Source organism: Gopherus flavomarginatus, chromosome 4 (genome assembly GCF_025201925.1).
Source record: "Gopherus flavomarginatus isolate rGopFla2 chromosome 4, rGopFla2.mat.asm, whole genome shotgun sequence".
Classification (NCBI taxonomy): domain Eukaryota; kingdom Metazoa; phylum Chordata; order Testudines; family Testudinidae; genus Gopherus; species Gopherus flavomarginatus.
In genome coordinates this window covers 154578197-154606173 of record NC_066620.1, presented here as the reverse complement: position 1 = coordinate 154606173, position 27977 = coordinate 154578197, and the positions used below count along the sequence as shown (strand labels likewise).

Here is a 27977-nt window from a genome sequence, read left to right as displayed (position 1 = left end):
TATAATGTAAACAGGCATGCACAAAAGTAGACAGGCAAACAGGAAGTTTGTTCCTGTTATACAGTTAGTAATAAGTCTACCCAGCATTTGCTGTAATAAATCATTATGTAAACATGTACATGTACAGCAGCACACTCTCTCAGTTTGGTATGGCATATCTCAGCAGCTATTTATGTTTGGAAGTGATCTAAGCTCTCATGCTTCAGAGCAACCTTTAATTAGTAGGAACTAGGAAGAAACTTTCCTTGTTGCCAAATTATTTTACTGCCAGCTTTCTTGCACCATACTCTGAATCATAGAATATAGGGTTGGAAGGGACCTCAGGAGGTCATCTAGTCCAACCCCCTGCTCAAAGCTGGACCCATCCCCAGACTGATTTTTACCCCAGATCCCTAAATGGCCCCCTCAAGGATTGAGCTCGCACCCCTGGGTTTAGCAGGCCAATGGTCAAACCACTGAGCTATCCCTCCCCCCAATCTGCTGCTGGTCACTGTAGGAGATAGGACACCCTGCTAGATAGATTAATCTAGAACGCTTATGTTTTTCCAGATTAGTTTTGTGTTCTTGATGTGGTTGAACTGCTCTTTCATATGTGAAATGTTTTGGAACACAGTTCTGTAAGTGATTTAGCCCACATTAGGAACTAAACTGATCTTGTTGATTTACTTTTAGAGGAGGAGACGGGGAAAAACTATATTTTATTTGGAAAAAATTGTCCATATAATTAGGATTTTATATGGCATTTTTCAATGTAGGGTAACAGTATCTCATTTTATAGATGGGGAAAACTGACACTTGCCTAAGTCATAGATCAAGTTGGTGGCAGAGTCAGGCACATAACTTGATTTCCTAACTACCAGACCTGTGTACTGTACATTACCAGGCAATGTATATATAGTAACAACTACTCATCAAAGTTTCCTGAGGATTTAACTGTTTTGCCCACAATGATATAAGGGAAACATTATACTTAATGAAACGTCTTATGTTTGTGAGAAGTAGCTGATATATCACACAAGTTGGTTACAGTTAAACTGGGAGATTTTTTTAATGGGGGATGGGGAAGGGTAACGTGGGTGGATAGGAGGGGAAAATATATGGCAGCTAGTATGGGGGTCAGAGTGGAGATACAAAATTATATATCTTCTAAACTTCCCATGTGTACCTGTTGCACAATTTAATACATATGGAAAATTTTCCTTCAGTCTTTTGCTAAAATGACTGAACGTGGTCCTGGCCAGTGACAATAAATCCTTAGCATGTCTCCTGAAACTGCCTGTGAGGGTACCAATTAATATCAAATGTTGTGATGAGCAACAGAATGAATTGCTGATGTCAGAAACCACAATTCAATATTTCTCTGCTTCTGTGGTTTAACACACAACTTCCAGAAAGTAAGTTTTTAGGGCTGTCAATTAATTGCAATTAACTCACGTGATTAACAAAAAATTAATCGCAGTTAAAAACATTAATCATGATTTAATTGCAGTTTTAATTGCACTGTTAAACCATAGAATACCAATTGACATTTATTAAGTATTTTTGAAAGTTCTTCTACATTTTCAAATATATTGATTTCAGTTACAACACAGAATACAAAGTGTACAGTGCTTACCTTATATTATTTTTATTACAGATATTTGCACTGTAAAAATGATAAACAAAAGAAAGTGTTTTTCAGTTAACCTCATAGAATACTGTAATGCAATCTCTACTGTGAAAGTGCAACTTACAACTGTAGATTTTTTTGTTTAAGGAACTGCGCTCAAAACCAAAACAGTGTAAAACTTTAGAACCTACAAGTCCACTCAGTCCTACTTCTTGTTCAACCAATCACTAAGACAAACAAGTTTGTTTACATTTACAGGAGATAATGCTGCCAGAGTCTTATTTACAATGTCACCTGAAAGTGAGAACAGGCCTTCGCATGGCACTTTTGTAGCTGGCATTGCAAGGTATTTACGTGCCAGATATGCTAACCATTTCTATACCTCTTCATGCTTTGGCCACCATTCCAGAGGACATGCTTCCATGCTGATGACGCTTGTTTAAAAAAATGTGTTAATTAAATTTTACTGAACTCTTTGAGGGAGAATAGTATGTCTCCTGATCTGTTTTACCCACATTCTGCCATATATTTCATGTTAAAACAGTCTCGGATGATGACCCAGCACATGTTGTTCATTTTAAGAACACTTTCACTGCAGATTTGACAAAACGGAAAGAAGGTACCAATGTGAGATTTCTAAAGATAGCTACAGCACTTGACCCAAAGTTTGAGACTCTGAAGTGCCTTCCAAAATCTGGGGCACTAGGTGTGCATGCTTTAAGAAGTCATAAAAGAGCAACATTCTAATGTGGAAACTACAGAGCCCAAACCACTAAAAAAGAAAATCAACTTTCTGCTGATGGCATTTTGACTCAGATAATGAAAGTAAACATGAGTCGGTCTGCACTACTTTGGATCGTTATTGAGGAGAACCCCTCAGTAGCATGGACCCATGTCTTTTGGAATGATGGTTGAAGAACGAAGGGACATATGAATCTATAATGCATCGGGCACATAAATTCTTGTGACATCGGCTACAATGGTGCCATGTGAACACCTGTTCTCACTTTCAGGTGATATTGTAAACAAGAAGTGGGCAGCATTATCTCCTGTAAATGTAAACAAACTTGTTTGTCTGAGTGACTGACTGAACAAGAAGTAGGACTGAGTGGACATGTAGGCTCTAAAGCTTTACATTTTTGTTTTTTAATAGTTTTTTTGCACATAAATGTACATTTGTAAGTTCAACTTTCATGATAGAGATTGTATTACAGTACTTGCATGAGGTGAATTGAAAAATACTATTTTTATAGCACAAATATTTGTAAAAAAATATAAAATGAGCACTGTACACCTTGTGTTCTGTTGTAATTGAAATCAATATATTTGAAAAATTTAGAAAACATCAAAAACATTTAAATAAACGGTATTCTGTTGTTAACAGTGCGATTAAAAAAAATTGCAATTAATCGCTTGACAGCCCTAGAAGTTTTACATGTGTATTAAATTTAAACCATTTGTTACTTTGCCAGATAATTTGTTGTGTGTGTGGGAGCAACAGAGAGAGAAAGTATGTGTGTAATAAAACAAATCCTGGACTATAAAAGAAATTCATGGTTGCTATGTAAACGTACTACTCTCCCACAGTGTAACAAGCTATAGGCACCTCGGTGCAGAAACTATTGGTGGGACTTTTTGGCCTGTGTTATGCAGGAGGTCAAAATATCTGAGCATAAAAGTTCCTTCTAGCCTTAAAATGTATGGCTATATCAGGGGTCAGCAACCTTTCAGAAGTAGTGTGCCAAGTCTTCATTTATTCACTCTAATTTAAGGTTTTAACGTTTTTAGAGGGTCTCTTTCTATAAGTCTATAATATATAACTAAACTATTGTTGTATGTAAAGAAAAGAAGGTTTTTAAAATGTTTAAGAAGCTTCATTTAACAATTAAATTAAAATGCAGAGCCCCCTGGACTGGTGGCCAGGACCTGGGCAGTGTGAGTGCCACTGAAAATTCGCACGTGTGCCGCCTTTGGCATGCGTGCCATAGGTTGCCTACCCCTGGGCTATATTAACTTAAATATGCTATAGCTTTCTGCAAAATTTACAGTGTGTTTTTTTGCGAACAGTAAGAATATGGAAAGTTTCAGGAAAAAAGATTGGAAAATTCTACAATTAATGCATTTTTAAACACTGTTTCATATCACCTTCTAGTGTTTAGTCCACTTAGAGGATAAAAACTTATTTCTTTAGCTAACAGTTGTATTCCTTAACTGAAGAGGTAAAGATCTGTGCTTTTGGACAGAAATCCCTTAGGGGAGGATTTATTAAAGAGGATAGTCTATCTCCTATTAAAGAGGAGAGGATAGAAGTTTTTAAAGTACAGGTAGGAACTGAAGAGAAACAGTCAAATTAAAAAGTCTCATTTAATTACCTCTCATGAAGGCAAACAATGAGTTGCTGACAAATTTTACAAGTTTTTGTATACAAATGCTAGAAGTCTAAAGGGTAAGATGGGTGAATCTGAGTACCTGGCATTAAATGAGGATTCTGATAGGCATCACAGAACCTTGGTGGAATGATGATAAACAGTTGAACTTGGTAATAGCGGGATACAGAATTTACAGGAAGGATGAGTAGGTTGCACTGGTGCGGGAGTGGCACTATATGTGAAAGACAACATAGAATCAAATACAGTAAACTTAAATGACTCAAACTGTACCATAGCTCTGGGTAGAAAATCCATGTTTGAATAATAAGTGTATAGTAATAAGAGTATAGTAATAATAAGAATATACTGCCAACCACCAGACAAGCATCGTGACTGTGATCGTGAAATATTCAGGGAGTTTAGAAAGGTTACAAAAACAGAAAATCCAATAATAAAGGGGATTTCAACCATCCCCATATTGATTGATTGGATATATTTCTTTGCATGACATGATGCAGAAAGAAACTTTCTAGACAACTGATTGCTTCGCAGAGCAGCTCATCTTGGAACCCATAAGAGGAGAGACAGTTTCAGAAATTGGTCATCCCAAAGGTAGTAAGTGCACGTACTGCACTCCCTAATGTGGTAGTCTTATCACAATATTGCGCCTGGGCTGTCCTTCCATTTTCCCACATCTTCAGTGATAATCACATCAGATGCATCTAATCTAGATGGGGTTATATCTAAACAATTTGAGGTCCTTTGGATCCCTACAGAAAAAGTTACACATCAGTGGCCTTGAGCTAAGGGCCATCACTTTTGGCTCCAATTTGTCCATATTAGAATATTTGCTGCATCTTAAATCTTCTGGTATCTTGATGTCCTTTATGAATTCACTCTTCTCTTATATCTGTAAATTATTCTGTTATGCCCTAACCCAAAATCTTGTCTTAGGTGGTCGTGAGGGGTTTCCCCTGGGATGCCAGCTGGAACTGAGGTACCACTGAGCCCCACCAGCCTGGGCTCCCTTTTACGCTGTACTACTGTGACAAGCTGCCAAGCTCTCTCCAGGTTCTAGCCTGCACTTTCACCGGCACACATACATGTAGGGACACACTCAGCTGCAGTTACATGTAGATGCTCTGACCAGCTACTGCATGGGAAGGCTCCAGCTAGGGTACTTTCCAGCAACTCAGGCATACACCCCTTCTGGAGTGTAAACCCAAAATTATACCATCTTGCACTGCACAGGGAACTGTATAGTGTAAGCTCATGAAATTCACTCCCTCCCTTAATGTGCAGAGGAATATACAACAGCTTTCTGCCCTAAGACTCCCACACATTGGTTTTAGATAAAGCAAAAACAAGTTTATTAATTACAAAAGATAGATTTTTAAGTAATTATAAAGGATAGCAAAGAGATCAAAGCAGATTATCTAGCAAATAAACAAAAATGTAAACTAAGCGTAATATACTACATCAGGGGTCCCCAATGCGGTGCCTGCGGGTGCCATGGCCCCCATGGGGGCATCTTAATGCACCTGCGTCCTGGCCCCCGGGAGAGCACCCGCCGAAATGGCGCAGTGGCATTTTGGCTGGGATGCCTCTTGATGACGACACTTGTTGCCGACAAGTGATGTCATTGAAAGGCGTCACTCCTGAATTTCGGCGGGGACGCCTCTCGATGATGTGGCTTGTCGACAGCAAGCGACGTCATCGAGAGGCATAACCACTGAAATTCAGTGGCATTTCGGCGAGCTCCACTGCCGCAGTGGTCCTTCGGCTGGCGCCCACCAGCCCAAAAGGTTGGGGACCACTGTACTACATAGATTGGATATGAATAGCAAATTCTCACCCTAAGTGATGATACATGGAGACGCCAGACTTTTAAAGGGCAAGATGCACTTGCTTACATCTTGGAATCCCCAGGTGTTCAATTCCCAAGCTAAAAGTCACTTTAACTGGGTCCAGTACTTTCCCCAGTTGGTGTTTGTTCCTCAGGTGTTTCCAGGAGTCGTCTTGGGTGCGGGAGTTGGTGAAGAACCGAGACAATGTCACTTCCCTGTCTTATATAGCTTCTGTATAGGGCAGGAACTACTTGTTTCAAAGCTTGGTTCCCATGCCAGTCAGTGGAAAAATACTGACATCCCTGTCATGTCCCTGTAGTGTCACAGCAGCCATTACTCGGCGGCTGTCTAGCGTCCTAAGGAAGGCTCCCCAGGGGGAGATAAGCTTCCCCTAAGGCCTGTTGTTCTCTCTATGGGTCATTAACTTGAATGGGCCCTTCCCAGCCACCCATCTAGACTGAGCCTTTTGCCTAGTGGGTGTTGCCCAGGAATAGCCATATGTGAAATAGATACATAGTCAATATGCATAACTTTAGATAAAAAAATGATACATATAGGCATACAAATAGGACAATCATATTCAGCTGATGATAACCTTTCCATTGACATCTCACATGACTTACCTTGTGTAAAAGACGACATAGCTATGTCAATCATATATTCTTCACAGTGATATTATGGGGTGCAGTGTCAGTGGTTACTAAATTCCACATTAACCAGTCAGTCAATTTACCTATATTTTTTCCAAGACTACATGATCATCCAGATGAGACTAGATTACACATCCCAGATGCAGAATCGGCTCTAACCTATCGTATAGATAGAACTAGATTTTAGGCCTTAGGTGGGCAACCTTTCAGAAGTGGTGTGCCAAGTTCACTGTAATGTAAGGTTTCACATGCTGGTAATACATTTTAATGTTTTTAGAGGGTCTTGCTCTATAAATCTAAATACAACAATAGTTTATTTATATAATATAAAGTAAGTAAGGTTTTTAAAATATTTAAGAAGCTTCATTTAAAATAAAATTAAAATGCAGGTCTTATCAGTTTAGTGTAATCCTTGCCCTCGCTTTTCCTTGCTGTTTTCTCCAATGTGGGCTACAGCAGGGGGTGACTGAAGAGCACTGGGTCAAGGTCAGGAGCAGAGCCCTGGGCTGGCTGCCAGTACCCCGGACTGGCAGTGGGCTTAGCAGGGCCAGTGGCTGGAACCCCAGACCAGCAGCAGGATGAGCCACTCAGCCCACCGCTGGCTCTGCTCAGTCTGCTGCTGATCTGGAGTTCCAGCAGTGGTGAAAGTAACTTAAATTTCTCACAGGTACTGTCATACTGCAATCCTCGGGGGGAGGAGCTCAGGGGCTGGGGATGTGTGGGTGTGGAGGGGGAGCACTCAGAGCGGGGGGCTCAGGGCAGGGGGTGGGGATGTGAATGATGCAGGAGTCAGGACTGGGAGCACGAGGGGGGGGGTGCAGGAGTCAGGGTTGGGTGGCATGAAGGGCTCAGGGCAGGGCGCTGGGGTGTGTGTGTAGGGGGAAATTCCTGGGGGGCTGGCTCGGGACAGTCTTGGTTGCAGCTGGATTATCTGGATGATGGACTGGTCCCTGCCCCATGCTGTTCCTGCCCCTGCCAAGGGAGCTATGGGCCAGCTGGGAGCACTGCATCTGCAGGCAAATTGGGGGTGGCAGCAGAAGGCCCCCTGTCCTGCTGCTCCCTTCCCCTTCCCCTTCCTCCTCCCCCTGAGGGGCCACAGCTGTGCACGCTGCAGGGACGGCACGTGCCTGTAGTGCCCTGATATCCAGTCACAGTGGAGGAAATAAGGAGAGAAGGGCAGCAGGACAGGCTGGGACACGGACACCTCCACCGCTCCTCCTGCCGGCCCCTTTCACTTGCCTGATTGCCTGCTGCTTAGTCTGGTGCACAGGGCCGCCAGCGCCAGCCTGCTGGAGAGTTCCAGCAGCCAGCAGGACCCCAGCTGGGAGCATGCCATGTGCCGTGCCTCCAACCGCAGCAGAGCGCCCCAGTATTGGCTGGCTCCGAGCGTGCACGCTCCGCCTTATTTTCACTTCTAGGTTCCAGTTGCTGGCCACTTGCCAGCCGGGGTTCTGGTGGTTAGGACCCCGGCTGGCAAGGGGCTGGCAGCCGGAACCCCAGAGCAGCGGCAGGCTGAGTGGGGCCAGCGGCCAGGACCCTAGAGTGCCAGTGGGCTGAGCGGCTCAGCCTGCTGCTAGTCTGGAGTTCCGGCCACCGGCTCCTGCCAGCCAGGGTCTCAACCGCCAGCTCCGCTCAGCCCGCTACCGGTCTGGGGTTCCCTTCAACCAGGCTGGCAGCGGGCTGAGCGGGGACGGTGGCTGGGACTTTGGCGTGCCATTAAAAATCGGCTTGCGTGCCACCATTGACACATGTGCTGTAGGTTGCTGACCCATGGTTTAGGCAGTCTCCTACTCTATCCATCCCTTATTCATATAGCAAAATGGGCTTGGCTATAATTTTGCAAATATTATCAAGATGGACTAGATTATGCATGCAGGAGGCCTGTAGGTTAGCATTGGTCGCTCTCCGAGAAGGGATTATGGAGTTCCATTTACACCTTTACCAAACATCATTTCCTGGATTTAGCATCCACATTGGATGCTAGGTTTGGCAAGGTAGTTCTGCTACCCCTTTTTAATTAGCAGTTTATGTCTTTCCTTCCTGAATGCATACTACTTACTCAACTATCCCATGCATGGGAATACAGAGGCCACTTCAAGAAGAAATGAAGGTTACTCACCTGTAATTGGAGTTTGTTGAGATGGACTCTGCATGTTCACGCTCCTTGCCTGGCTTCCCCTCTTCTTCAGAGTCCTCATTTCTATGCAGGACCTGACAGAGAGGTGAAGGAAACTGATTTGGCAGGAGCTCCAAGCCTCCTTTTATAGCTTCACTCAGAATGTTCACAAATGTGAAAAGGTGGGGCTAGCAGGGCATGTGATCAGTCCGATAAGCACCGTTGGAGTTCTACCCTCTAAGCTGCACTTGGCCAGTGCATCCCATGAACATGAAAATGCAAAGTCCAGTTAGTTACTTCAGAAAAAAAAAAAGAAGTAGATAGTTCAGTGGTTTGAGCATTGACCTGCTAAACCCAGGGTTGTGAGTTCAATCCTTGAGGAAGCCACTTAGGAATCTGGGGCAAAAATCAGTACTTGGTCCTGCTAGTGAAGGCAGGGGGCTGGACTTGATCACCTTTCAGGGTCCCTTCCGCGTCTATTTTTTCTTTCTTCCTTTTTTTTTTTTTACTTCAGTTCTCATTAAAGATGTCCATGCATTGTTGTTGTTTTAATATAATTAGGAAAATATCAATATTCAAAGATAATTGTTCCTATAAGCGCAGACTCTAAAAACACCAAGTACTACTTCTGAGGGCATTCTGTGCCAAAATATTAAAAGTTCTGCACACATTTCAAAATTCTGCAAATTTTATTTGTCAAATAAATGTGGAGGCTCCAGCATGGTACTGGGGAGCACAAGCCACTGGCTGCGCAGGGTGGGAGATCACTGTGCAGCTCTTCCCCTCGCCCGTGGGACACAGACTCAGCAGCGAGGTTGCACCCAACCCTTACACAGGGCAAGGACTGGGCCTGTCCCCGGAAACACCCCAGGGCTCTGCCTCTCCATGTGCGCAGGCAGGCTCAGCAAGGCAAGATCCAAGGGGGGTGGACTCTAGGTGTGGGTTGAGAGAATTCTATGTGGGTGCAGGCAGTTCAGTGAGGGATCTCTGTGTGTGTGTGTGAGTGGTTCTAGAACCACAAGGACTTGTTGGGAGGTTCTGGGTGCAATGGTAATGGGACTCTGCAGGGGGCTCCAGGTGAAGGTGGTTGGGGCTCAGTGAGGGGTCTGGGTTTGAGGGGGATAGAGCTTGGCAGGGAGTCTGGTTGTGGGGGGGTCCAGATGATAGGGGAATGGGGCTTAATAGGTGGGGTTCCAGGTGCAGCTGGTTGGGGCTTGGTTGGGTGGGAATCTGGGTGTGGGTGGCTCGTTGGAGTGGTCCAGGTGCAAGAGGAGTGGGGCTCATCGGAGCGGGGTTCTGAGTGCAGGGGAGGGTGAGGTTCATCGGGAGGGTCTGGGTACAAAGGGCTGTGGATGCACAGGGTTGGGTGGAAGGGGGAGCAGCTCCCTGTACAGAGATCCCTCCCCCTGCAGCTGAGGAGTGATGGGTGCAGGAAGAGTGGGGGTGGGGAACGGTTTGCAGAGCTTTCTGCAGCTGGGGGAGAAATCTGAGGGGTAGGTCTGAAAGTCCCATCCTGCCTAGCCAGGACTAGCAGCTGAGCCTGGTGCGGGGTAGAAGCCACCAGCTGGGTCTTCTCCAGTTCTGACTCCTGTCCCACAGTGATTTACCTCTCTGCTGGCTGCCCTGGGCACCCAAAACGTACTGTGAGGGAGGGTTGCATTACCACTCTTGTGACTTCCCTTTGCTTTCCTATCAAAGTCATTTTTCTGTGGGGAAACAAAGTAATCTTCAGGGGGACATAAATTCTGTGCACATGCATTGGTGCAGAATTCTCTCAGGAGTAAAGTACACAGTATGCTGTTTAATTAAAGCAAAAAAAAATCTTCTGAAAAGAATGGACAGTGTAATTTTTTCCCTTTCTCGTTTCCTCGTTATCTTCATTCACTACAGTTGCAGAATTTAATAAGTTTGATCTAATTGTGACATATTGCCAAGCAGTCTTAGTAAGATTGCTGTTTCTTTTCACTTTGTTGGTAATTCAGGTGATACTGTTTATAGAATATCAGGGTTGGAAAGGACCTCAGGAGGTCATCTAATCCAACACCCTGCTTAAAGCAGGACTAGTCCTCAGACAGATTTTTGCCCCAGGTCCCTAAATGGTCCTCTCAAGGATTGAGTTTATAACCCTGGGTTTAGCAAGCTAATGCTCAAACCACTGAGCTATCTCTCCCCCCTGTTGATCAGTTTGGTCCTTGTCAGGTTAGGTTGGTGATGAAATTTACAGGATGGCCTTCTTCCTTTGAAGGTTCCATGTTTTGACATTTGAAAATGCGGCTGGAGATGCCTTGAAGATCTTGGTTTGCTGACAGTGAAGCTCTACTGCTCGGCCCCCTCAGTAGATGATCATAGTGTATCGTAGTGGAAGAATGGCTCTCCATGCTTCCTCCACAGATAGGAACCTGCTAATTGGATTGGAGAAATGACATCCACTATGCTTGTTCTGGTTTGTGTATCGTTACTAGGGCCTTACCAAATTCACAGTCATAGGATTTTAAAAAATCATAAATTTCATGATTTCAGCTATTTAAATGTGAAATGTCACGATGTTGTGACTGTAGGGGTCCTGACCCAAAAAGGGGTTGTGGGGAGAGGTCACATTATTGTCCCCCCTTACTTCCACACCACTGCCTCCAGAGCTGGGCCCTTGTCCAGCAGCCGCAACTCGCCAGCCGCCCAACTCTGAAGACAGTGTAGAAGTAAAGGTGGCAATACTCTGACCCTCCGCAGTCTCCTTTTGGATTGGGACCCCCAGTTTGAGAAACACTGGTCTCCGCCATGAAATATGTGTAGTAAAGGGTAAAAATACACAAAAGACCAGATTTCATGGTCTGTGACGTATTTTTCATGGCCGTGAATTTGGTAGGGCCCCAGTCATCACCAGTAACAATGGTTCTGCAGTTGGCACTTGGTTAAATTATTCTGCTCATGATGCATGAGTGAGAAAAAAACGCAGCTCACCCTCTCATACAATACCTGTGTTTGGTTCTGCAGTGGTAACAATAGGAAAAAGTAGTAAAACCTTAATTTTTCTGACTTATATCACCAGATAAGGCTCTTGAACACACAAACACCATCCACCCCCAGATCCATTCAGTAGGAAAGTATCCTTTTTAGTTACTCTTTTGACCATAACTGTATTTTAAAGGTAAGGAATGTATTGCGGCAAAAGTCAGGAGGGCCTTTGATGATATAAAGAACTTCTCTGCACAGATTAATCTGTTTTAAGAGGCTTGTTTTATTTCCATTTTTGCTCGCATTTTTTAATTGAAGAGAAGTAAACGTGGATTCTGATCTCTTGAACTTCCCTGTTTTGATAATATGGATTTAGACTCTTTTCTTTAATAATATGGATGTCTCTCTTTTCTGTGCTGAATGTACTGTGAAGGTATAGTATCAGAGGGGTAGCCGTGTTAGTCTGGATCTGTAAAAGCAGCAAAGAATCCTGTGGCACCTTATAGACGAACAGACGTTTTGGAGCATGAGCTTTCGTGGGTGAATACCCAATTCTTCAGATGCATGTGGTGGAAATTTCCAGGGGCAGGTATATATATGCTAGCAAGCAAGCTAGAGATAACGAGGTCAGTTCAGTCAGGGAGGATGAGGCCCTGTTCTAGCAGTTGAGGTGTGAAAACCAAGAGAGGAGAAACTGGTTCTGTAGTTGGCAAGCCATTCACAGTCTTTGTTCAATCCTGAACTGCTGGTGTCAAATTTGCAGATGAACTGAAGCTCAGCAGTTTCTCTTTGAAGTCTGGTCCTGAAGTTTTTTTGCTGCAGGATGGCCACCTTAAGGTCTGCAATAGTGTGGCCAGGGAGGTTGAAGTGCTCTCCTACAGGTTTTTGTATATTGCCATTCCTAATATCTGATTTGTTTCCGTTTATCCTTTTCCGTAGCGACTGTCCAGTTTGGCCGATGTACATAGCAGAGGGGCTTTGCTGGCATATGATGGCGTATATTACATTGGTGGATGTGCAGGTGAATGAACCAGTGATTGTGTGGCTGATCTGGTTAGGTCCTGTGATGGTGTCGCTGGTGTAGATATGTGGGCAGAGTTGACATCGAGGTTTGTTGCATGGATTGGTTCCTGAGCTAGAGTTATTATGGTGCGGTGTGCAGTTACTGGTGAGAATATGTTTCAGGTTGTCAGGTTGTCTGTGGGCAAGGACTGGCCTGCCACCCAAGGCCTGTGAAAATGTGGGATCATTGTCCAGGATGGGTTGTAGATCCTTGATGATGCGTTGGAGGGGTTTTAACTGGGGGCTATATGTGATGGCCAGTGGAGTCCTGTTGGTTTCTTTCTTGGGTTTGTCTTGCAGTAGGAGGTTTCTGGGTACACGTCTGGCTCTGTTGATCTGTTTCCTTATTTCCTCGTGCGGGTATTGTAGTTTTGAGAATGCTTGGTGGAGATTTTGTAGGTGTTGGTCTCTGTCTGAGGGGTTAGAGCAGATGCGATTGTACCTCAGTGCTTGGCTGGCAACATGCCTCCCTTCATGCCTCCATCTTCCATCCCGGACACATCACACGATCCATTGTCTACAACCAAGCACTGAGGTACAACCTCATCTGCTCTAACCCCTCAGACAGAGACCAACCCCTTGTCTAATCTATGCTTAAAACCTCCATGTTTGGGATTCCATGGCTTTTCCTGGTAGCCTATTCTGTTGCTAAACTATCCTTTTAATTAGGAAAATATTTTTAGCATCTAACTTAAATCTCCCTTGCTGCAGATGAAGCTGATTATTTCTTGTTCTACCTTCAGTGAACATGGAGAGCAATTAATCATAGTCCTCTTTTGATCACAGCCCGCAGCATATTTGACGACTATCAGGTTCCGTCCTCCTGCCACATCTTCTTTTCTCTAGTCTAAACATACTCAGAGTAATACTTTACACTTGTCTTTATTGAATCTTATCTTGTTGATTTCAGATCACTTCTCCAGTTTGTCAAGGTCACTTTGAATTCTGCTCCTGTCCTCCAAAGGGCTTGCAACTCTTTCCAGCTTAGCATCTGTGACACTGCAGACCACGTGGCAGCTCATGCCAAAGCCCCTAGGCCTCAACTGAACACTAAAAAATACATAGCTGGAGCCAGTCTGGCTCACCTGTGTGTTAGTATTGTTAAAATAGGTATTAGACTTATAAAAATGTGTTTAGAATGTTTAGACCTTATGAAATGCCTGTAGGGTGCTGCATGTATTAATCTCACTGTGCCCCATGTTATAAGGTGATATTAAGTGTTTGTATTGTAATGTTCTTAATTGTGTAAGTCATCAAACAGGCAGGAAGCATTAATTAATGTAAAACAGTGGCTTCCTATAGAAAGTGTTAGGTCCTGCCCACGAAGAAGGCCCACTGAAACCAAATGAGCTGTTGTGAAACAAAAGCTTTGTTAATTGCATTCTTCCCCCTTCCATGAAGAGGTGATGTATGTGTGAACTCATCCTATCATCTTGAACTCTGGAGGGAAGGGAATAAATATCCCTAACAAGAAGAAACTGGATCTTTAAGCCTCTTGGACTCTAAGGGGCAAGAATTAATAAGCATGAGCAAAAGATCCCCATTGCTTGGCCTGGGTTTGCCCTAAAGGACATATAGAACTTGCATATTACTGCAGGTTCTATCACCTTTTAGAACCTAAGACTGTAATACATTTGTGTATTTGTATGCCTACTTTAACCTTGTAAATAACTTTTCCTAAGGCCTGGGCTGCACTAGTGGAGGGGGTTCGAACTAAGATACGCAACTTCAGTTACACTATTTGCGTAGCTGAAATTGAAGTATCTTAGTTTGACTTATCTGGCCATCCTCACAGCGGCGAGTCGACTGCCGTGGCTCCCCCGTTGACTCTGCTTACTCCTCCTGCCGAGGTGGAGTACAGGGCATCTATTTGGGGATCGAGTTATCACGTCTAGATGAGACGCGATAAATCGATCCCCGATGTATCGAACGCTACTTGCCGATGCGGCTGGTAGTATAGACGTGCCCTTAGTTAATAAATCTTTAGATAGTTTATTATAGGATTAGCTATAAGCGTTGTCTTTGGTGTAAAGTGAAGTTGATCTGGGATAAGTGACTGAATATTGTTGTGATTTTTGGTGTAAGGGTCCATCTCTCACCAAGGCAAGCTTGCGTAGGTGGCAAGATAGACCAGAATACCCAAGGAGACTGTCTCTGACTCCATGGTTAGGTTATTATAGTGCCTGAAGAGTTTACACTTGTACTTGTTTGATGAAATCTTAGTATAGAATTCATAGCCAGTTGCGGGTTTGTGCCCTTCTTCTTAACAGTCTGCGCTGAGGTGGGTACTCATGCTCCTGAGACACTTCAGACAGCTTGTGACACTGTCATCTGCAAAATATATACGCATACTTTCCATTCCATTTCCCAAGTCATTAATGAAAATGTTGAATAGCACCAGATGCAGGACACATCCTTGCAGGATTCGACTAGATATATCCTCCTAATTTGACAGCAAACTTTTGATAATTACTCTAAGTATGATTTTACAACATGTTGTGCACCTACCTTATAGCAATTTCATCTAGACCAGTGATGCTCAAACTTTCCCAGTTGCGGCCCCCCCACTTCCCTAGTACAGAATCTGCCACATTCCCACTCCATTACTGCACAGCCAAGGCTTCCTCAGCAGTAGAGTTTAGATTGAAGGCAGGGATAGGGGAGGAGTTAGGCCTAAAGGTGGAGAAAGACTGGAGGTGGAGCAGGGCTGGAAGCATGGCCCATCTCCCTGCCGCATGCCCTCCCAAATATTCCTTTGGACTTCCCGAGTGAGATGTGCCCCACACTTTGAGAACCACTGGTCCCTGGTTTGCTGATGAGAATGTCAATGGGACTGTGTCAAAAACCTTAGTAAAATCAAGTTATTTCACATCTACTGCTTCCCCTGTATCCAATAGATTGGTAACCCTATCCAAGAAGGAAATTAGGTTGTGCTAGCATGATTGATTCATGTATGGCTATAAAAGATTTGACAGATATAGTAATCAGAGACATAGGAGCCACTCTGTGGGTGTTCCGGGGCTGGAACACTTATGGAAAAAACTAGTGGGTGCTCAGCATCCACCAGCCGTAGCTGATTGGTGGTGCCACTGAGCAGCTGTTTGGTGGCTCAGGGAGTGGCTTGGGGGAGGGCGGACAGCAGTGACTGGGCAGGGGCCTCAGGGAGGTCATGGGGCGGGGATGGGAAGAGGCAGAATGAGGGTGGCGCCTTGGGGGAAAGGGTGGAGTGGGGCGAGGCCTTAGGCAGAACTGGTGGAGCACCCTCAGGGATAACTAAAAGTTGGTGCCTCTGATTAGAGGTGAGTTCTTATCTTGTTGATTATGTGGTGCATGGAAGTGCTTGGTTCAGATATGTTGAAGATAGAATTTATGCCACTTCACAGCTTGAAGCAAAGAGCTAAATAGTAATATTTGTCATAGTGACTCATATATATTCCCTTACTAAAGCTGCCATTAAAGGTAAAGAGCACAATGCCCCAGCCCTGTGTAGACATAAGCATGTGCCTAACTTAATGCCCTGTGAACCACTTAGATAAAGTTAAGCATGTGAGTAAGTCTTCACAGGATCAGACCTAATAGTGCGTGAGTGCTTGTAAATATGACAATGGGATTTTTAAACGTGATAGTCATTTATATTTTACATGTACATTTTCCAAGCCCTGTGCAAACTAGAAATGGAACAAAACCTGAACCTGTTCTGATTTCAGGGAAATGGGTCAGAAGCTGAATTATTCAAATTCAAATCAGATTGGTCAGTAACATCTCCTGCTGCTTGGGAAATCCAAGAGCAGAAGTGGGAATAAGACACTCTAAAGCTGAATGAAGAACCCTTCACCTTTAAGGAATCTAACAGTTATGTCCTTTTCATTGTTTTCTGTAGTTTAATCTAACATTGTCAATCAACTTTCAATTTAATTTATTTTTTAGAATGACGTTTTACCTCTAGAGCAGATCAAATAGAAGAAAATTTGTTTGAAATATAGTCAATGATTGCAAATTTTTTTTAAATAATGTATTTGCTGAGGGCTCAGTCTTTTCTTTGCCCTGAACACGGAGCAAGAAATAGTATGGTGGTGTATTCCTCCTGAAGCAGACCAGGCTTTGAGAGTCACATTCTACCTTCCAGGTTCCCCCTTCTTCTGAGGAGAAGAAGTCTACCTGTTCAGAGCTGCCACATCTGCCAGGTCTGCCCATGCAGAGCTGCTTGCAGGATCAGCGCTTCATTTTGTGTTTGGGGAGTGGGGACAGGTAGAGAGAACTTTTCAGGTAGCAGATAAGACCTTTAGGAAATAAGTTGGTTGCTTTTATCTAAATCCTGATTGGAAAGTTGGCTTCATAACGTGCACTTTTATTGAGTCTCCGCTGAAAAACCAAGAATTTGAAAAGGCATAGAAACTGAAGCATATTCTCATGTCTAAGTGATCCCTTCAGAATATGACAGAGGCATTTTACTAGTGCAGTGTATGGAAGCAATCATTTGAATAACTCTCCTTCAAGCAGTTGTCATTTCTTATTTTTAAAATCCACCCACCAAGAGTACAATTTCACCTTCATCATACACTAGACTAAGGAAAAACGCCGGCAATCTTTAGTCTTGTACTACTGGTATTATTAAGGTTTTCTGTTTCGTGATCCAAGCTTAGAAATAGGAGATGTCGATTTTTGGAAAGGTGATCCCATCTTTACAGTGGAATATTCCAGCATTTACTTCTAGTTGTAGAAAGCCCTGAGATTGATCTTACAATCCTGACATGATCTATATAGAAATCCTATTTTAGATAATTTTAAAATGTTTGTTAGGTAGCATTTTCTTTGCCCTCAAAGTCCCCTTTGGATAGGCTGATAATATTTGGTGTATTCTGGCTTTTAAGATAGAAGCATATGAAAATGAGTACTGAGCAAACTTTCTTAAACCTCTCTGAAACACTTCTTTTTTTACCCCTGTTTTAATATGTGATTATGGACAATGAAGGAGATATCTATAATTTTAAGGAAGTCAGGGAACAATAGCTGAACCATTAATTGGGAAGAGGCTTTCCCAGGTGACAGCTAAAAGTTTGTGGAAACAGGAAAAGAAAAAGAGAGTTTAAATGCAGCCATTTAAGTGTTAGAGACAAAGCAGATCCCTAACCTTACATGGGGCAACCAATTCCCCAACCCTGTTCTGCGTCTGATCTTGTTGCATAAGAAAAAGTTCACATGGCATGAGCCCAAAGGGACAAATGGCCCACGGTCAGTCTTCCTCCGATACCTCAATAGAGATTTCAAAAGGTCTCTTACCTCCAAGTTGGTGCCTGGGGTTTGAAGGGGGATGGTCCGTAGTAACAGTCACTAGCTCAGCTGGGCATAGACATCCGAGTCACACGGCACCAAATATTGTGGAAGAAACGAACTTCACAGGTTGGAAGCAACAAAATCAGAGACAGCTTTATTCAGGACATGCAATTGCAAGGGAAGAACACAGCTGACAGAGAGCATCTCTGCCTCAGTTTCTTCAAAGTACAAGCAAAATTACACAAGCATTTATACCTTTTTGTGACGTGCATTAATTACAAACATCTGCATTTTATTTAGGCTATTTGCTATTTATTTCAGTATTTTTTTTACACACCGTTATCTCAAGGCTAGGTTACACTAACTATTTTGCTGTTTTTTACTTGCTTCTAACGTAAGCTCTGCTTCTACAGGTTTCGCAATATTAGGCTAAAACTTAAAACACCACACAACCATGTATACTTTGTTTACATACTGTCTTTTGGTTTAGTGATGATTAGGGTATTGTTACTGAGTATCAGTGGTATGCATTTTTTTTTAAGATTATTAGATATGAAGCATGGAGCACTGTGATGAACAAATAACAGTATCATTGTCAAACATAATTTGTACTCTGACACATATTGGGATACATGATGTTACTACCTCCCATGAATCTGGGCTTATTGTTTCCAATACAGTGTTAATAAGTACGTTAAAGATTATCTGTCTTGATTTTCAAAAAAGTACATTTTCTTGGTCAAATACTGCATAGTAAGAGAATCTAATCTTTGTTGCTTCCTTTGTAAACTTTTATTTATTCAGTGGAACAAGTTCCTGTGGAACCATACTACATTCCATTGTCTCAAGCTGAGATACTGCAAGAGGGAAGTGATGTTACACTGGTTGCCTGGGGGACTCAGGTCAGTAAGTCTTGTTTAAGATATGCCATGGGGCTGTTGCATGCTGTAGGAATGTAGTAATGGGATTTGACTGTGAGCATGGAAATGAAACGAGCAGTTTAAAGTAGCATACTGAAATAAAATTATAGATGTTTGAATGCTAAAACAAAATATACTCTGTCCTGGCTGGTATACTTGCTTCATTGTTCAGTGATCCTCTTTGAGGATCCTTGGGCCACCCTTTAGATGTTGTTAGCATGGCTCTTACGGGCTCTATAGATTATCTCAAACTTTCACTATGAAGAAATCTACATCTATAAGATTCTAGTGGTTAATTGGTAAGACTGCGTTCAACATTCAAAGCCCCTGATATTCTGTGAACTTTGTAAAAATTCAAGATGTGGAAAAATCTTTTAAAGCTTGGGAAGGATATAAAATAATACTTTCCAATGCAAAAGTGTAAAGCATGAATTTCAGGGTCTAAAGTTTCTCAGTTTAATGTCATTTGAGGCAATAGTTTAATGCCTTTTAATGCTTATCCCTGAGCTCTTTATAGAGGATATATATATGCTTGGAATATAAAATTAGCATTCTGATCAGTATCTAATGGAGATACTGTGTATGAGTAGACCTGTGTATGAGCGGCCACTATTTTCATGCTCTTTATGTCACTTAGTTGGAAAGCTTCTAGGAGACAGTGGCATAATTTCCATTACTAAAGAATAGTATTAGGTCAATCTCCTTTTCGGTGGGGATTCTATTGTGTGGTCCAGGGGTTGGCAACCTTAGGCACACAGCTCATCAGGGTAATCCGCTGGTGGGCTGCAAGACATTTTGTTTACATTGACTGTTTGCTGGCACACCCCGCAGCTCCCAGTTACCGCAGTTCACCGTTCCTGGCCAACGGGAGCTGCGGAAAGCTGCGTGCCATAAAAAAAAATGTCTCACAGCCTGCCAGCGGATTACCCTGACGGGCCATGTGCCGAAGGTTGCCGACTCCTGTAGTGGTCCCTTGGGCTCAGGCTCAAAGGCATGCCACTGTGTGTCACTGTGTCAGGCAACAAACAGTCAATTAACAGTCTGTGGTTCTGACCTTCTGGCGAGCAGAGTGGTAAGCATAAGTGGTCCTTAGCCAAAGCTTTGGCGCTTGGGCAGGGGCTGTCACAGGGGCCCTGACCCTCTGGGTGGGGAGAGCAAAAAACAGGCTTTGCCTAAGCCTCTTGGCTAAGGCAGCCCACAGTCTCCAGTCTGGGGCCCACTACAAGCAAATCACAGGCCTATTGGCCAAGGGGTGATAGGCCATCACCTCAGGAGTGGGTTTGGTAGCAGAAGGTAGGGGGACCGGGGTCCAGCCCTGAGGCCTAATAGTGGCAAATGGTTCCACCAGTGGATCAGCCGGGATCCCACTGAAACACACTGACTTGTGCTCTGCCAACAAAACCGGACTAAAGTCTAGTTTCCCTGGGCCACTTCCTACCACATTCTGGACAGGGGATTCCCCGTAGTCAAAGGGTCCGCTGTCTCCTCTGGGTACATTGCAGATGGCAGTCTTGGCAACTCCTCTCCAGGGTCGGTCTCCAGGCAGAGCACTGCACAGCACAGGTTCAGTTCTGGAGTTCTGCAGTGGGCTGGAGTTGTCTGTCTCCTTCCCTAGCTCTGGCAAACCGAGCTGCATGGCCTGCCTTTTCTACTTCCTGTCATGCTCCTCTGCCTCTGTCTTGGGCCTTTCAAAATCTAGTCCAAATATAAACTGGAGGTTATTTTGATCTGAATAATGATTAATAATGCTTAGCACTTTTATAGTGCTCTACATGTTCAAAGTGCTTTACAAGCTTTCATTAATCTTTACGACATCTGATGTGAAACAGGAGATTTCGCTTTTAGCTGCTCTGAAAAAATAAATAAATAAGCTTGCTGCACCTAGGACAGAGATATGCAGAGGAAAACAGGGAGGGTTTATAAACATCATGAAAATCACCTCTCCAAATTTACATAACAATGGGCGTGATAGTATCATAATGCTTTAACTTGCATAAAACAGTAGTTAGTTTTAGAATTAAGGCTTTAGATAAGTAATAATTAATGATAGTTAAAAATCCAAAATGGCGCTGATGATGATTCTCTCTTAGAAAACATCAAAATGGAGGACGCAGACGAAGTTGACCAATAGCAGATAAGAGAGAGGTGTGAAATAGAGTTCATTCAACTCAGACTTTCTAATTGGAATACAGGCTGCATTAAACTATGCTAATATAAACCCACTGGAAGGAGTCACAGCCAAATCTACCAGGTCTCAAGCAACCTAAGTAACTTCTTTGAGAAGTATATAGAAATAGACTACATATTTTCTTATGCATGTATTTGGAACTCTACACATTGACTCATCTTTTCTGTATCATACATTGATGCAGTGGAGATTTGGCCAACTAGTCCATCTTGAAACTAATCTCTAGATCTTCCTCACTCACTGGTCAAACATTTTTCTTTAATATCATCCTTCACTCTGTCTAAATTAATTTGAATATGGTTGCTATATTCTACTTTCATTTTAGATTATGTGTACTCTCATGTTACATAGCATGCAGTGTTTTTAGTGATTGTCAGCGTCAGGGCTGCCCAGAGGATTCAGGGGGCCAGGGGTAAAGCAGTTTCAGGGTCCCCTTCCATAAAAAAAGTTGAAATACTAGAGAATACTATATTCTCGTGGGGGCCCCTGTGAGGACCGAGGCAAATTGCCCCACTTGTCTCTCCCCCTCCTCCAGCAGCCCTGGAAAAAATAAACATTTAAAAACCTTCCGCATCTCGGTACAAACCCAGTTTTGAGATAACTTCTTTTCAAGTCACCTTTACAAGGTATCACTGGTTCTCAGCGTTATCTAGTGCTAAAAGGCACTAAAGCTTATTAAAGGGGTGGACAAATATTTTCTGTCAACTTTTTTTGGATCAAAAACTAGGGGTTTTTAAAAAGCAGAAAAAAATCACGGACAGTGTCTGCTTTCCTTCAAAAGTTGTTGTGTTTTTTTTTTTTAATTGAAAAGCTGAAATTAGTCTGTCAAAACCTGAACATGGTTTGGGGTTTCAGAAGTGTGTGGCCAAATATTTGCTGCTTCCTGTGTTTGTTTAAAGAAACAATAAAAAAAAATTCTGCTTAAAAAAAATCCAAAAGTTTTGAACCATCACAGCTTGTGACCAAAACGCCTGAGCCCATCCAGTCAGATTTTTCCAGGTTTCTGATACCCTGCTGACTTCCTTGACTCATATCTATCTCCATGACTTTGGGTTAATTTAGCTTAGAACATAAGAATGGCCATGCTGGGTCAGACCAAAGGTCCATCCAGCCTAGTATCCTGTCTACCGACAGTTACCAATGCCAAGTGCCCCAGAGGGAGTGAACCTAACAGGTAATGATCAAGTGATCTCTTTCTTGCCATCCATCTCCACCATTTGACAAACAGAGGCTAGGGACACCATTCCTTACCCATCCTGGCTAATAGCCATTAAAGGACTTAACCTCCATGAATGTATCTGTTTCTTAGAGACTGGCTCCATGGGGTGCCTCACAAACTGGAGACAGTTACTGTGGGTTTGTCGTTAGTATAGCTTATGTACGTACTCCACGAACTGAGCATTTGAGCTTGTTCCAGAATCTGTTGTGAAAACTGAAGTGCTCAAAATAGCACATGCATGTGAATGGACACAGGGTGCTAAAATTAAATTAACCCAGGGGTTCTCAAAGTGGGGCTCGGGACCCCTTAGGGCCATGAGGTTATTACTGGGGGTCATGAGCTGTCAGCCTCTACCTCAAACCCCGCTTTGCATCTAGCATTTATAATAGTGTTAGATTGAAAACACTTGTTTATATATTTATAAGGGGGGGGGGTCAAACTCAGAGGTCTGCTATGTGAAAGGGGTCACCAGTACAAAAGTTTGAGAACCACTGAATTAACCCCTCTGGAGCCTCGGAGAATGCAGGGGAGGAGGGTCTCCCTTAGTAGGGTTGGGAAAGAGGTAGGTGGTGTAGGATATTGCTCTTCTCATGTGATCCCTCCCCCACGGAAACATAACAGCTTGGCTCCTTGTGTTAAATAGCTGTCTACAAACGTCAAACTGCTGAATGAGCTTTAGGGTAGGAAAGGCTGTGCCTTCCAAAACAGCCTGGCCCTGCCCCCTATCTGACTCCTGTCCACTTCCTGCTCCCTGACTGCCCCCCTCAGAATCCCCGACCCATCCTGCTCCTTTTCCCCTCACTGCCCCCACGAGGTCCCCTCCCCAACCACCACCATGGGACCCCACCCCAACCCCCCCGTCCCCTGACTGCCCCAACCCCTATCCACACCCCTCTCCACCGAGTTCTGACATACCCCTGGAATGCCCATGATCCAACCCCCCCTTCCCTGTCCCCTGACTGACCCCCTCGAACCTTTTCCCCCTCCCTGTCCCCTGACTGGCCCCATAACTCCCTGTCCTTTATCCAACACCCCCTGCCCTGGTGTCCTGCCATGCTGCTTACCCCTGCCTCCCCCCTCTCCTGGAGCCTCAGCAGGAGTGGCCCTCGGCAGCACTACAGTGGCTCCTGCCGGCGGCCTGGAGCTCACAGCCCCGTCCTCTTACCACACTGCTCCAAGCGGGAGGAGCTCATGCCCTGCCCCCTTACCGTGCAGCTCCGAGCAGGAGGAGCTCAGGCCCTGCCCCCTTACCATGGGGCTTCGAGCAGGGAGGAGCTCAGGCCACGCTGCTTTAGCTCTGTCCAGGACCGCTCCTGGGTTACCCCCACCTCTCCCCTCTCTTGGACCCTCAGTGTCCAGCAGCTGCCCTGGCCCCTGGACAGCCCTGCAGTGGTGTGACTGTGGCAGGACCGGAGCTCACAGCCCCGCCCCCTTACCATGTGGCTCTAAGTGGGGCAGAGCTCAGGCCCCACCCGAGCCAGGCCACTTTAGTTCTGTCCAGGGCCACTCCTGGATGTGGCGCGCTAGGGAGCCGGGGTATGGAGGAAGGGGGGCCATGCAGGGCTCGGGGCCTGGGGTAAATTGCCCCACTTGCCTCCCCATCAGGATACATAGAGCTGATAAGAGAATAACTGAACCAGCTGGGCCATTTTCAATGCCATCTTAGTCCTTAAAGATGTAGGAGGAAGCAAACTGGTCTAGAAAGGTGACAGTCAACATCTGACTTTCATTTATCTGTTTAATGTGCTAGCTGACTATTTAGTAGAAGAAGTGCGTTGCACAAATGAAAGTTTTTAGGAACCTTCTGGTTTGAATTTGTAGAAATTTAAATTTGAAAACAATTTTTCTACCCCACAAACAAATATTTTTTATGTGGATAATGATTTACAGAGAGGAAAAATTGCTACTATGATGGTTACTTCTAAAGTCAGAATATTTGCTAGCTACTATATAATGCTTGTTTTGTGAAAGGCTGTACACACATTAAAGGGTTTGTAGACAAAAAAGCTAGAAGTTTGATTTGTAATATTTGCATTCAATGTTATGTTTTACCATTATAGTGTTGACCTGTTGTTATTCTGGGTGATCATACAAATGAATGGAATACTGTTTGTAAAAAAGATGTCAGGAGGTGCAGGCTGTTTTACATGTATATTGAGAAGCTCTTAAGAATATGCTTCTAAATGGATTGCGTGACTAAATAATGAATACTTTGTTTCCTCCTTTGCCAAAACTAGCTGCATTCCTGTTCAGTGTAATTCTCCTGCTGGAGGAGTGATACTTGCCTTTTTTCATATTTGCTGATTATAGTTATATTATGATAAAATTTGACATTGATCAAAGTTGCACTGAGATTCTATACTGCTTTAACTGATGAGCGTGCAGATTTCATATCTTGCTAGTAAAGTACCATTGTATTCTTGTTATGAATGAGACAGTGTTGTTAATTTTGGCAGTTTTTTATCCTTTCTAATCTTTTCCTGTGATGACACTTTAAAAGCAAGAGACATACACCTGATAATCTATTACATGTTTCTTTTTGTAGATTGTAGTATGTGCAGTACCTAGTACTATTTTTTTTTGTCTGTGTGACTCCCTGCCACCCCCCCATTCTACTATTAAAAAAAATATTACTCTGTAGTTTTGGTGTTAGTCTGTTCAAAGGTCTCAAAAAATGTTAGGGATGGCAAAGTATATTAAAATGGTAAGGTTGATTCAATGCATCTAAGGATGATATTTGCTAGAAATTGGATAAACATTCCTGTTGAACAAAAAGTATTTTCCCTAAATGGTAGTTGTAGATTGTTTGAGAGTGGTTTCTTAGTTTTTGAACACAGAATTCAAGTAATAAATGAGAAAAACAGAGCAAAGGACTAGATATTTATTAAAGTACTCAATAAGTAGCTTGTTGTTCCATGCTAAATTTTCTCAGAGAAATCATCATGAAATAAAATATTAAACCATTAAAACTCTGAGTGCATAATTAAGCAAATTTTTAAGCATCCCTTAAATATTTCAGATAGCTCAACTACTGCATTATCTTGCATTTTTAGGTGCATGTTATCCGAGAGGTGGCAACCATGGCTCAGGAAAAGCTAGGTGTGTCCTGCGAAGTAATTGATCTGAAGACCATTTTGCCTTGGGATACAGAGGCTGTTTGCAAGGTAGAAATATAATGCTACTTAATACATAAAACATTATTTTGGGTGATGTACCCAGGAGTATCTACAATAATTTAATACTGAGGGTAATAGGGACAGGGCTTTGTATATACAATTGAAGATTTGTTTGTAAATTATTAGATGCACTGTAAATACAAAGGAAACATGTGCAGAACAGCTATGTGCCTCATTATCATTAAAGGGAGGATAACAGTTTAGACCACTAACCGATAGTGGTGTACCAGCATGTTCTTTTGAAAGATTTTTATAATTTATTTTACAGCATTCCAGAGTTTTTACAGTATAGGTTCAAGGCAGGTAAACAGAATGCTTGAAAATCACTTTTCTCCTCATGTGTCTGGCTCTCTCTCTCCTCTTCTGGCAACCATAGGCCCCTGGAATTTAGTGGGAATTATTTTTGTGTGTGTGATTTTTCTTTGCCACTCCATGGTGACAGTTTTATCTAATTATAGGTGGGTAAAGACATTTGTGACCTGGCTGATTTGTTAAGCCTGTTTTCTAGAAAAAAGTGGTTTTGATTTTTTTTAAACACAGCAGCACTTTAGCATTTTTTGTTTTTCACATCATTAGAGGTGAACGTTTACTGGTCTGGCATTTGATTTGAAAATCAGATTCCCTGGGACCACAGGTTCAATTCTGGCACAGTTGAATGTGCCTGTCATCTTCTAAGGTAGATATATTGTAAATATAATAGCTTACGGTATAGGAGTCTTTCAGATGGGACCTTAAAAGAATAAGGTACTGAACAGCTTGACTGGAAGTTGAAATATCACGTGTTAAGTGCAGCAGTAACTTAGATCCGCCCAGAGGATTCAGGAGGCCTGGGGTCTTTGGCGGCAGGGGGCCCCTACTGCTGAATTGCCAAAGACCCGGCACTTTGGCAGCGGGTCCAGGGGTGGAAGGAACTCCCCGCCGCTGAATTGCCGCCAAAGACCTGGAATGGAAGAAGCTCCAGAGGCTTGGGCCCCACGAGAGTTTTCCGGAGCCCCTGGAGTGAGTGAAGGACCCCGCTCCAGGGGCCCAAAAAACTCTCGTGGGGGCCTGGGGCAAATTGCTCCAGTTGGCCCCGTCTCTGGGCAGCCCTGCAGTAACTTAGCTTTGTTCCTCAAGTGTCCTTTGTTCTACAGTAGTTGTGACTTTTCTTTGTTGTGCCGCTTCCATTTCACCTTCATAGAGTTGCCAGCAAAAGGATCACGGATAAGCAAACATATTGGAGGCGTTTTTGAAAACAGATTCTGCTTGGATGGAGTGGAAGAGGCACCTAAAGAAGGTTCTCAATATCTGTAACCTTCACTCCCCCACTCATGGCACTTGACCACTTGCCAGAAAGTAGCTGGTAAAGAGATTGGTACTTCTGTGTATTCTGAGTGAAGCTAAGTATCAGAGGGGTAGCCTCGTTAGTCTGGATCTGTAAAAAGCAACAGAGAGTGCTGTGGCTCCTTAAAGACTAACAGAGGTGTTGGAGCATGAGCTTTCGTGGGTGAATACTCACTTTGTCAGACACATGTAATGGAAATTTCCGGAAGCATGTATAAATATGCAGGCAAGAATCAGTCTGGAGATAACGAGGTTAGCTAGAGTGTAGCTAGGATTAAATATGAGGCACTGAACGCTGAAGTTAAAACTTCAGAGGGGGTGAGAATTCAAAACATTCAGTTAAAGTTAGAAAATTTCAAATGTGCTTATGTTATTTTGAGAGAGGCTAAAGCTTTACTATGATTGGAAATTAAATATAGTGAAGCTTGAGTAAACTGTGCCCCTTATGGCAAATATATTACATAGAGTGTATACTTGTGTGTCGATTTAGAATTAATAAAGAAATTTGAACTTTTCATCTCAGTTAAAAAATCTTTTCCTACAAGGAAAAGTACAATTTCTCGTTACATTTTTAGATTTTTGGGACAATAAGATTAATCTTCAAGGTTTTGGCGCGGAGGGGGGGAGAAGGAAGTGTCACGCTGAAGTCTTCAGGTTTTCGTATTTCCTCATTTGACTTGGACTTTCCAGGCTTGTCAAAGGTGATTAATTTAATTAAAAACAGAGTTGGAAAAGCTGGGACGTGACATTATAGTATAGGCCTTTGCCAGTATGAAAGTAGGAAAGTGATTCTGGTGGAGATTAATTTTTTTCTTCTTGGCAATGCCTGGCAGTTCATTGCAGCCAAGCAAAGAAACCAAATTCCATAATTTGTAATGAATGGGAACCTCAGAGTTAGATTTTATTTCAGAATGTAATTATTCCAGACTTCTCTGTTTTTCCTGGTTTTTGGATTCTTTTTTTTCCTCCCTCAACTCCTATATTAACATAGCCAACATATAGATTTTTTTTTTTCTGGTAGATCTTTATGCCTTGAAGTTTGCAATTCATAGTAAGTCTTGATAATCACTCTCCTTCCTCTCTTTTTGTGTATACTTTGTGGGGAGAATAGGCTTTTTATTGTGGTTATGGACATTCTAGTCTAGAGTATATTAAGGAAAAATGGATTGTCTTTTCCTGTTATCTGTGTCCTTTCCCATTTGCCTAGGGAATGGACACGGTGGAAGGAGGTGGTTTTGATTCTGAGTATGTTCATGTTTTACTTACATAGGG

The 27977-nt window shown here is 43.2% G+C and overlaps 1 protein-coding gene across 2 annotated transcripts in view; it reads left to right on the top strand.

Moving 5' to 3' along the window:
- Positions 1-27977, top strand: part of BCKDHB (branched chain keto acid dehydrogenase E1 subunit beta) — a 277474-nt gene that overhangs the window by 92762 nt on the left and 156735 nt on the right. For both annotated transcript variants that reach the window (XM_050950169.1, XM_050950168.1), the window contains 2 exons: positions 18684-18781; positions 25260-25370. In XM_050950169.1, the coding sequence (XP_050806126.1) occupies positions 18684-18781; positions 25260-25370 (209 nt within the window). The remainder of the gene's footprint in view (positions 1-18683; positions 18782-25259; positions 25371-27977) is intronic.